Below are 11,068 nucleotides of genomic sequence, written 5' to 3' on the forward strand. Positions count from 1 at the left end.
CGAGCCGAGTCGAGCTGAGTTGGCTTGATATACAACCTAGCGCCATGTGGAGCGACTGATTTGACGCTACGTTAGTCAAATCCGCTTCCAAAACCGCCTATAGAGGTGATTCAAACGTTTCAAAACTTAGGCTTGTTTGTTTACCCCTAAATTATATAATTCAATTTGAATATATTAAGAGTTAAACAAACAACACATATTATTAGATGGATCTATATACTAGATCATGTATAAATTCTCTATTTTATACTACTGCGGACAGCTTTAAAATTAAAATAGTTTTTCAGCTGAGTGAGGCGAATCAGATTTGTTCAATAGTTGAGCGAGGGCCTGAGCCCTGAGGCCACACGGCCCACGCCCGTTACTGTACATGGGTTGTCGGCCCATAGAAAGGGCATGTTTATTTTGGGAGCAATCAGGCTCAATCAACTGCTCCTGCTCGATTCGCAATTCCCAATCTGGCGCGCGCACGGGGCACTGGTTGGCGCCATTTCGCCGCTACAAGCTTCTTCCCATAACAAACGAAAACAAAAAAATTTCCCCGCAAATCGCAGTCCGCCGATGCCCCGCGGCAGAAACACTACGCCCATTTCAAAATTTCAACCCCAAAACGAAAGTTGCCGTCGCCTCGCCTTCCGATTTCGTCTTCCCACCAAGCCAAAATGTTGCTCAGATTCCTCCGCCGCCGCGCTTACCCCGGAAAACTTTCGAGCTCGCGCGATCTGTAAAACCCCGTCTTTCTCTCGGCTGGGAACTCCCGCGCCCAGAAAAATTCTTCTCCCCTAGCTTAGCTCATCCATCTCGCTGCCCGCCATCCATGGAGATCGCCAAGAACAGCATTGCGAGCGGCCGCGTCCGCGACCTGCCGCCATCGAAGCGATTCAGGCACGTCGGCTCCCACCTCGGATCGACTCCCAGCGTGCCGCTGCCGGCCAAGAAGCGCATGCTGCCGTCGCACACGCCGGAGGAAGCAGCCGTCGCTCTCTGCCTCCCGGTGAAGAAGAGGGTCATCGCGGCGCCGCGGGTGGAGGTGGCCGGCGCCACATTCTGCCTCCCGGCGAAGAAACGAGCCATCGTGCCGTCGCCGCCGGAGGACGCGGCGCCCGCGTGCCTCCCCGCTAAGAAGCGCGCCTGCGCAGCACCGGCGGATGCGGCCGTGCCGGCGCGCGTTCCGGCCCAGGAGCGCCCGTGCGCTCCGCTGCCGCCTCCGCCGGTTGTGGTCTCTTGGGCCCGCGTGTCGACTAAGAAGCGCGTCCACGCGCCAGCGCCTCGGGGCCACGCCGCCGGTTCCGTTCCGGCGCGCCGACCAGCCAACGCTCTCTCTTGCGCCGAGCCCCTGGAGGATACGGTTGCTTCGGCCTCCGTCTGGGCTAAGAAGCGCGCCCACTCGCCAAATCGTCGGGAGGACGCTGCCCGTTCTACCCCGGTTTGCCTGCCGGTCAACAAGCGCGTGATGCCGCCGTTTGTGCCGCCTCCATCCGTGCAGTCAGACGGTGCTCGGCTAGTCGCCGCCAAAGAAGCCAGGCCTCAAGGATCCAGTACGCACGTCGACGGCGGCGCCGTCAGTTCTAGAGTGGCAAGTGGCGCCGAAGAACGCGCCAGAGGCAAAGAGTTCAAGAAACCTGAGAAGCCCATCAACCATAAGGGAACCAAGGAGCAGGTGTCCATGAAGCCAAGGTCTCCACCACGTGAAGGGAAGCATCTGGAGAAGCCGTGCGAGATCGTCGATGTCGAGCAGTATGAAGCTGTGGCTGAAGCGCTCAGGAAATCTGACGAAGCGGCTGATGCTAAGGGAGCATCGCTCAAAGACGTGACGAGGAATGGAGCTGATGAAGTGGCGGGCCAAGAACAAGGGCGAGAGCAGGAGCCCGTGGACGTGGAGGACGACGACGACGGCGTGCGCTGCGCCGTGTGCGCGAGCACCGACGGCGACCCGTCGGACCCCATCGTGTTCTGCGACGGGTGCGACCTCATGGTGCACGCGTCCTGCTACGGCAACCCGCTGGCGCGGGCCATCCCAGACGGCGACTGGTTCTGCTCGCCGTGCGTCGCCGGGAGGGGCAAGCCGGCGGCGGCGCGGCGCCGGAGCTGCTGCCTCTGCCCGGCCGGGGGCGGCGCCATGAAGCGCACGACGGAGGGGAAGTGGGCGCACATCTCGTGCGCGCTGCTCGTGCCGGAGGTGTTCTTCCGGGACCCCGACGGGCGCGACGGCATCGACTGCTCCCGCGTCCCCGCGCACCGGTTCGCCAGGGGCTGCTACGTCTGCGGGGGCAACAACAACGGGTGCGCCCTCGAGTGCTCCCAGCCCAAGTGCGGCCTGGGCTTCCACGTCTCCTGCGGCCTCGGCGCCGGCCTCTGCATCGAGTACCAGGAGGGGAAGGGCGGCGGCGGCGCCATCGTCGCCGGCTTCTGCAGAGAGCACACCGAGCTATGGGAGAAGGTAGAGTGATAACGACATTTACTAATTAGTTTGCCGACATTAAGAAGGTGTTTGGTTGCTCCTTTTAAAGTTTAGCCCGGGTCACATCAAGCGTTTGACTTTTAAATAGGTCTATGAAATATAGACTCAACCAACTGGACTAAATTCGTCTCGTCTTTTAATCTTCGGCTGACAAATTAGTTTTATAATCTGACTACATTTAATATCTGGAACGGAGGTTCAAATATTCGATGGGACAGAGGCTAAATTTCAGCGGGGTGTAACCAAACACCTCCTAAACGAACCGTGACGGAAATGTTATTTTTTTCTAACTCCATTTGTGTTTCTGTTCTTGCAGCAACAATTGACAGGCAAGTACAAGATTGTGGCGAGAGGACAAGAATGATGATATGGGAGATGGATAAAATTGGGTGCCTGAAGATGCGCTTGTTGTTATTAGGATTTGTTGTACGTAGGAGAGTCTCGTGTACTATGTTAACAATAGTCGAATAAGTTGCTTTTTATTTAATTATTTTGCACATTGTCCTCAAGATCACGATCAGAAAGTGTGCTGTTGTCGGTAGGTTCATGCAGAACTAATAAGCTTAATAAGATCTCCATTGGTATTGTACTTCCATCCATTTGTTGAGCAAGTTTCCAGTTTCAGCATTCAGTCACTTGGCCTTCTGGGGCATCTTGTTGCCATTTATTTTGATGCCAACTGACCCCACAACAAGGATTAATGGTATACATACCACACAAATTTTTTTACAAAATTAGATGGCTAGTTAATTTTGATACTATAAAGCAGCATGGAAATGAACTAGTATTTAATTTTTTTTAAAAAAAATTAAGTGGCATATTTCTAGCTGTCCCTTTAATTGCACGACTCTCAAGTCTGAACATGTCAGCAGTGTCTTGCATAAACAAATGCCATTCCTTAGCCGTGACGGTGTGACAACCCGTGAGGTAGGTTACACATGTGTTGTTGCTGTCAAGCATGAACTTGCCTTGTCGCTTCGTGCATGATTGATGGGCGACACGACCAGACAACGTGCCGGTTCTGCATCCATACGATCTGGAAATATTAATTAACTTTTCCTCATGCCATCTAATATCTGGGTAGCTCTTGGGCAGTAGTTTACAGAAGAGGTAATCCCCAAATCACAACCCCACCCCCTACAAAAAGAAAACTTGTTTGGTGTATACATATAGGATTGATTCAAGGGTAATGTAGAGTTTTTATTGAAAAATCAACAGTATATTTAGATGCTAATTAAAAAACTAAGCATGATATAATTTTAAAATAATTACATAAATGGTGATTAATTGACTAGATGGATTTCTAGTTTACCCTTGATTAGCTCATATTTATTATTTAAAGATAGAGTGAAATGCATTTTCACTCCATAAACTTATCGCCCTATGTAAGCTCGGTTCATAAACTTTTAAAGTGTGTTAAACTGGTCCTTAATTATTGTTCAGATTTTAGTTAGATCTAAACAGGTTATAGTTGATATATAAACACTACATGTTAGCATGTGTATCTATTTTCTACAGGCTAACATTTGGGTTCATATGTCAACCACGACAGTCAAATAGAAAGTCCGCTGTAGGCGTCTGCCACAAACTTTTAAAGTGTGTCTAATTGGTCTTTAATCGTTGTTTGTGTCTTAGGTCTATATATGATACAACACTATTTTATATAAAGTTTGTTAAATCTAAAAAAATCAACTTGTTTTCAATATAGAATTGTATATTCTTTTTGACGAGGGGAGACGTGTGCCAGAGCTAGGGATGGCAATGGGTAAGGTACCCAGTGGACATATGAAGCCATACCCATACTCATTAGGAAAAAATTGATCCATACTCATACCCACTACCCATCATGGGTATAAAATTACACCATACTCATACCCACCATGGGTAGCGGGTACCCATCGGGTACCCATATTGTCGGCGTTTCGAGACCGGGGGGTCCCTAAGCCGACGAGTGAATGTGCCGCGTGCTCCAGCCCAGATGGGTCGAGCGCGTGGGCGAGCGCTGAAAGGGAATTAGGCTTACACCTAGTCCCTAATTAATTTTGGTGGTTGAATTGCCCAACACAAACAATTGGACTAACTAGTTTGCCCAAGTGTATAGATTATACAGGTATAAAAGGTTCACACTCAGCCAATAAAAAGACCAAGTTTTGGATTCAACAAAGGAGCAAAGAGGCAACCGAAGGCCCTCTGGTCTGGGAGCACCGGACTGTCCGGTGTACACCGGACAGTGTCCGGTGCACCAGAGGACACCAACTTGAACTCGCCACCTTCGGGAATTTCCAGAGGCACTCGCGCTATAATTCACCGGACTGTCCGGTGTACACCGGACAGTGTCCGGTGCGCCAAGGAGGAGCGGCCTTCAGGAACTCGCCAGCTTCGGGAAACTCCAACGGCTAGTCCGCTATAATTCACCGGACATGTCCGGTGTGCACCGGACTGTCCGGTGCAACTCCGGAGCAACGGCTACTCGGCGCCAACGGCTACCTGCGGCGCATTAAATGCGCGCGCAGCGCGCGCAGAAGTCAGGCGCGCCCATACTGGCACACCGGACAGCAAACAGTACCTGTCCGGTGTGCACCGGACACCAAGGCAGGCCCACAAGTCAGAAGCTCCAACGGTCAGAATCCAACGGCAGTGATGACGTGGCGGGGGCACCGGACATGTCCGGTGTGCACCGGACTGTCCAGTGCGCCATCGAGCAGACAACCTCCCAACGGCCACTTTTGGTGGTTGGGGCTATAAATACCCCAACCACCCCACCATTCATTGTATCCAAGTTTTCCACTTCCCAACTACTACAAGAGCTCTAGCATTCAATTCTAGACACACCAAAGAGATCAAATCCTCTCCAAATTCCACACAACGCCATAGTGACTAGAGAGAGTGATTTGCTTGTGTTCTTTCGAGCTCTTGCGCTTGGATTGCTTTCTTCTTTCTTGATTCTTTCATTGCGATCAAACTCACTTGTAATTGAGGCAAGAGGCACCAATTGTGTGGTGGCCCTTGCGGGGAAGTTTTGTTCCCGTTTGATTGAGAAGAAGAAAAGCTCACTCGGTCCGAGGGACCGTTTGAGAGAGGGAAGGGTTGAAAGAGACCCGGCCTTTGTGGCCTCCTCAACGGGGAGTAGGTTTGCAAGAACCGAACCTCGGTAAAACAAATCCACGTGTCTCACTTACTTATTCGCTTGCGATTTGTTTTGCGCCCTCTCTCGCAGACTCGTTTATATTTCTAACGCTAACCCGGCTTGTAGTTGTGTTTATATTTGTAAATTTCAGTTTCGCCCTATTCACCCCCCTCTAGGCGACTATCAATTGGTATCAAAGCCCGGTGCTTCATTAGAGCCTAACCGCTCGAAGTGATGTTGGGAGATCACGCCAAGAAGGAGATGGAGACCGACGAAAAGCCCACTACAAGCCACGGGAGCACTTCATCGGAAGAGTCCCGCACCAAGAGGAGGGAGAAGAAGAAGAGCTCCTCCAACAAAGGGAAGGAGAAGAAATCTTCTTCTCACCACAAAGAGAAGAAAGAAAAATCTTCTTCCCACAAGCCGCATCGAAGTGGGGACAAGCAAAAGAGGATGAGGAAAGTGGTCTACTACGAGACCGACACTTCATCAACATCGACCTCCGACTCCGATGCGCCCTCCGTAACTTCTAAACGCCAAGAGCGTAAGAAGTTTAGTAAGATCCCCTTACACTATTCTCGCATTTCTAAACATGCACCTTTACTTTCCGTCCCATTAGGCAAACCACCAACTTTTGATGGTGAAGATTATGCTAGGTGGAGTGATTTAATGCGATTTCATCTAACCTCACTCCACAAAAGTATATGGGATGTCGTTGAGTTTGGTGCACAGGTACCATCCATAGGGGATAAGGATTATGATGAGGATGAGGTGGCCCAAATCGAGCACTTCAACTCTCAAGCGACAACGATACTCCTCGCCTCTTTAAGTAGAGAGGAGTATAACAAAGTGCAAGGGTTGAAGAGCGCCAAGGAGGTTTGGGATGTGCTCAAAACCGCGCACGAGGGAGATGAGCTCACCAAGATCACCAAGCGGGAAACGATCGAGGGGGAGCTCGGTCGGTTCCGGCTTCGCAAAGGAGAGGAGCCACAACACATGTATAACCGGCTCAAGACCTTGGTGAACCAAGTGCGCAACCTCGGGAGCGTAAAGTGGGATGACCATGAAATGGTTAAGGTTATTCTAAGATCTCTTATTTTCCTTAACCCTACTCAAGTTCAACTAATTTGTGGTAATCCAAGATATACTAAAATGACCCCCGAGGAAGTAATCGGGCATTTTGTATGTTTTGAGTGCATGATCGAAGGCTCTAGGAAGATCAACGAGCTTGATGATCCATCTACATCCGAAGCTCAACCCGTCGCATTCAAGGCGACGAAAGAAAAGAAGGAGGAGTCTACCCCAAGTCGACAACCAATAGACGCCTCCAAGCTTGACAATGAGGAAATGGCGCTCGTCATCAAGAGCTTCCGCCAAATCCTCAAGCAAAGGAGAGGGAAAGACTACAAGTCCCGCTCCAAGAAAGTTTGCTACAAGTGTGGTAAGCCCGGTCACTTTATTGCAAAATGTCCATTATCAAGTGACAGTGACAGGGATAACGACAAGAAGGGCAAGAGGAGAGAAAAGAAGAGGTACTACAAAAAGAAGGGCGGCGATGCCCATGTTTGTCGGGAATGGGATTCCGACGAAAGCTCAAGCGACTCCTCCGACGACGAGGACGCCGCCAACATCGCCGTCACCAAGGGACTCCTCTTCCCCAACGTCGGCCACAAGTGCCTCATGGCAAAGGACGACAAACGGAAGAAGGTTAAATCTAACTCCTCCACTAAATATGAGTCTTCTAGTGATGATAATGCTAGTGATGAGGAGGATAATTTGCGTACCCTTTTTGCCAACCTCAACATGCAACAAAAGGAAAAACTTAATGAATTGATAAGTGCTATTCATGAAAAGGATGACCTTTTGGACACTCAAGAGGACTTTCTTATTAAAGAAAATAAGAAGCATGTTAAGGTTAAAAATGCTTATGCTCTAGAAATTGAGAAATGTCCAAAAATTATCTAGTGAGCTAAGCACTTGCCATGAAACAATAGACAACCTTAGAAATGAAAATGCTAATTTGTTAGCTAAGGTTGATTCTCATGTTTGCAATGTTTCAATTCCCAACCCTAGAGACAATAATGATGATTTACTTGCTAGGATTGAAGAATTGAACATTTCTCTTGCTAGTCTTAGATTAGAAAATGAAAATTTGATTGCTAAGACTAAAGATTTTGATGTTTGCAAAATTACAATTTCCGATCTTAGAGATAAAAATGATATTCTACATGCTAAGATTGTTGAACTTAATTCTTGCAAACCATCTACATCTACCATTGAGCATGTCACTATTTATACTAGATGTAGAGATGTTGATATCAATGCTATTAATGATCATATGGCTCTAATTAAACAACAAAATGATCATATAGCGATATTAGATGCTAAAATCACTGAGCATAACTTAGAAAATGAAAAGTTTAAATTTGCTAGAAGTATGCTCTATAATGGGAGACGCCCGGGCATCAAGGATGGCATTGGCTTCCAAAGGGGAGACAATGTCAAACTTAGTGCCCCTCCTAAAAGATTGTCTAACTTTGTTAAGGGCAAGGCTCCCATGCCTCAGGATAACGAGGGTTACATTTTATACCCTGCCGGTTATCCCGAGGACAAAATTAGGAAAATTCATTCTAGTAAGTCTCACTCTGGTTCTAACCATGCCTTTATGTATAAGAGTGAGACATCTAGCTCTAGGCAACCAACCCGTGCTAGGTTTCCTAAGAAGAAAATTCCTAATGCATCAAATGAACATAGCATTTCATTTAAGACTTTTGATGCATCTTATGTTTTAACTAACAAATCCGGCAAAATAGTTGCCAAATATGTTGGGGGCAAGCACAAGGGGTCAAAGACTTGTGTTTGGGTACCCAAAGTTCTTGTGTCTAATGCCAAAGGACCCAAAACCATTTGGGTACCTAAAGTCAAGAACTAAACTTGTGTTGCAGGTTTATGCATCCGGGGGCTCAAGTTGGATACTCGACAGCGGGTGCACAAACCATATGACAGGGGAGAAAAGGATGTTCTCCTCCTATGAGAAAAACAAAGATCCCCAACGAGCAATCACATTCGGGGATGGAAATCAAGGTTTGGTCAAAGGACTTGGTAAAATAGCTATATCCCCTGACCATTCTATTTCCAATGTTTTTCTTGTAGACTCTTTAGATTACAACTTGCTTTCTGTTTCTCAATTATGTCATATGGGCTACAACTGTCTATTCACTGATGTAGGTGTCACTGTCTTTAGAAGAAGTGATGATTCAATAGCATTTAAGGGTGTGTTAGAGGGTCAGCTATACTTAGTAGATTTTGATAGAGCTGAACTCGACACATGCTTAATTGCTAAGACTAACATGGGTTGGCTCTGGCACCGCCGACTAGCCCATGTTGGGATGAAGAATCTTCGCAAGCTTCTAAAGGGAGAACACATTTTAGGACTAACAAATGTTCATTTTGAGAAAGACAGGATTTGTAGCGCATGCCAAGCAGGAAAGCAAGTTGGCACTCATCATCCGCATAAGAACATAATGACGACCGACAGACCACTGGAGCTCCTGCACATGGATCTATTCGGCCCGATCGCTTACATAAGCATCGACGGAAGTAAGTACTGTCTAGTTATTGTGGATGATTATTCTCGCTTCACTTGGGTGTTCTTTTTGCAGGAAAAATCTCAAACCCAAGAGACCTTAAAAGGATTCTTGAGATGGGCTCAAAATGAGTTCGCCTTAAGGATCAAGAAAATAAGAAGCGACAACGGAACGGAGTTCAAGAACTCTCAAATCGAAGGCTTTCTTGAGGAGGAGGGCATCAAGCATGAGTTCTCTTCTCCCTACACGCCACAGCAAAATGGTGTAGTGGAGAGGAAGAATAGAACTCTATTGGACATGGCAAGAACCATGCTTGATGAGTACAAGACTTCGGATCGGTTTTGGGCCGAGGCGGTCAACACCGCTTGCTACGCCATCAACCGGTTATATCTACACCGAATCCTCAAGAAGACATCATACGAACTCCTAACCGGTAAAAAGCCCAATATTTCATATTTTAGAGTCTTTGGTAGCAAATGCTTTATACTTGTTAAAAGAGGTAGAAAATCTAAATTTGCTCCTAAGACTGTAGAAGGCTTTTTACTAGGATATGATTCAAACACAAGGGCATATAGAGTCTTTAACAAGTCCTCGGGACTAGTTGAAGTTTCTTGTGACGTTGTGTTTGATGAGACTAACGGCTCTCAAGTAGAGCAAGTTGATCTTGATGAGATAGATGAAGAAGAGGCTCCATGCATCGCACTAAGGAACATGTCCATTGGGGATGTGTGTCCTAAGGAATCCGAAGAACCTCCAAATGCACAAGATCAACCATCCTCCTCAATGCAAGCATCTCCACCGACTCAAAATGAGGAAGAGCCTCAAGTTGATGAAGAAGAAGATCAATCAAATGAGTCACCTCAAGATGATGGCAATGATCAAGGGGGAGATGCAAATGATCAAGAAAAGGAGGATGAGCAAGAACCAAGACCGCCACACCCAAGAGTCCACCAAGCAATCCAACGAGATCACCCCGTCGACTCCATCCTAGGCGATATTCATAAGGGGGTAACTACTAGATCTCGTGTTGCACATTTTTGTGAGCATTACTCGTTTGTTTCCTCTATTGAGCCACACAAGGTAGAGGAAGCACTTCAAGATTCGGATTGGGTGGTGGCAATGCAAGAGGAGCTCAACAACTTCACTAGGAATGAGGTATGACATTTAGTTCCACGTCCTAACCAAAATATTGTAGGAACCAAATGGGTCTTCCGCAACAAGCAAGATGAGCATGGTGTGGTGACAAGGAACAAAGCTCGACTTGTGGCCAAGGGATACTCCCAAGTCGAAGGTTTGGATTTCGGTGAAACATATGCACCCGTAGCTAGGCTTGAGTCAATTCGCATATTATTGGCCTATGCTACTTACCATGGCTTTAAGCTTTATCAAATGGACGTGAAAAGTGCCTTCCTCAATGGACCAATCAAGGAAGAAGTCTATGTTGAGCAACCTCCCGGCTTTGAAGACAGTGAGTATCCTAACCATGTCTATAAGCTCTCTAAGGCGCTTTATGGGCTCAAGCAAGCCCTAAGAGCATGGTATGAATGCCTTAGAGATTTTCTTATTGCAAATGGATTCAAAGTCGGAAAAGCCGATCCTACACTCTTTACTAAAACTCTTGAAAATGACTTGTTTGTGTGCCAAATTTATGTTGATGATATTATATTTGGGTCTACTAACGAGTCTACATGTGAAGAGTTTAGTAGGATCATGACACAGAAATTCGAGATGTCTATGATGGGGGAGTTGAAGTATTTCTTAGGATTCCAAGTGAAGCAACTCCAAGAGGGCATCTTCATTAGCCAAACGAAGTACACTCAAGACATTCTAAACAAGTTTGGGATGAAGGATGCCAAGCCCATCAAGACACCCATGGGAACCAATGGGCATCTC

General features: G+C 47.3%; 1 protein-coding gene across 1 annotated transcript; it reads left to right on the forward strand.

The window, feature by feature from the left end:
- Window positions 1-375: 375 nt before the first annotated feature.
- LOC103649660 (bromodomain-containing protein 1) lies at window positions 376-3,092 on the forward strand. The gene is made up of 2 exons (XM_008675392.4): window positions 376-2,440; window positions 2,778-3,092. Exons 1-2 carry the CDS (start codon window positions 818-820, stop codon window positions 2,823-2,825), a joined length of 1,671 nt encoding a protein of 556 aa, XP_008673614.2. The 5' UTR covers window positions 376-817; the 3' UTR covers window positions 2,826-3,092.
- Window positions 3,093-11,068: the final 7,976 nt, after the last annotated feature.

The sequence above is a fragment of the Zea mays genome, chromosome 3, assembly GCF_902167145.1.
Source record: "Zea mays cultivar B73 chromosome 3, Zm-B73-REFERENCE-NAM-5.0, whole genome shotgun sequence".
Classification (NCBI taxonomy): Eukaryota; Viridiplantae; Streptophyta; class Magnoliopsida; order Poales; family Poaceae; genus Zea; species Zea mays.

Coding starts and splice junctions, on each gene's coding strand:
- LOC103649660 (XM_008675392.4), top strand. CDS start 818: ATGGAGATCGCCAAGAACAGCATTGCGAGCGGCCGCGTCCGCGACCTG. Junction 2,441..2,777: donor ACACCGAGCTATGGGAGAAG/GTAGAGTGATAA, acceptor CTGTTCTTGCAG/CAACAATTGACAGGCAAGTA.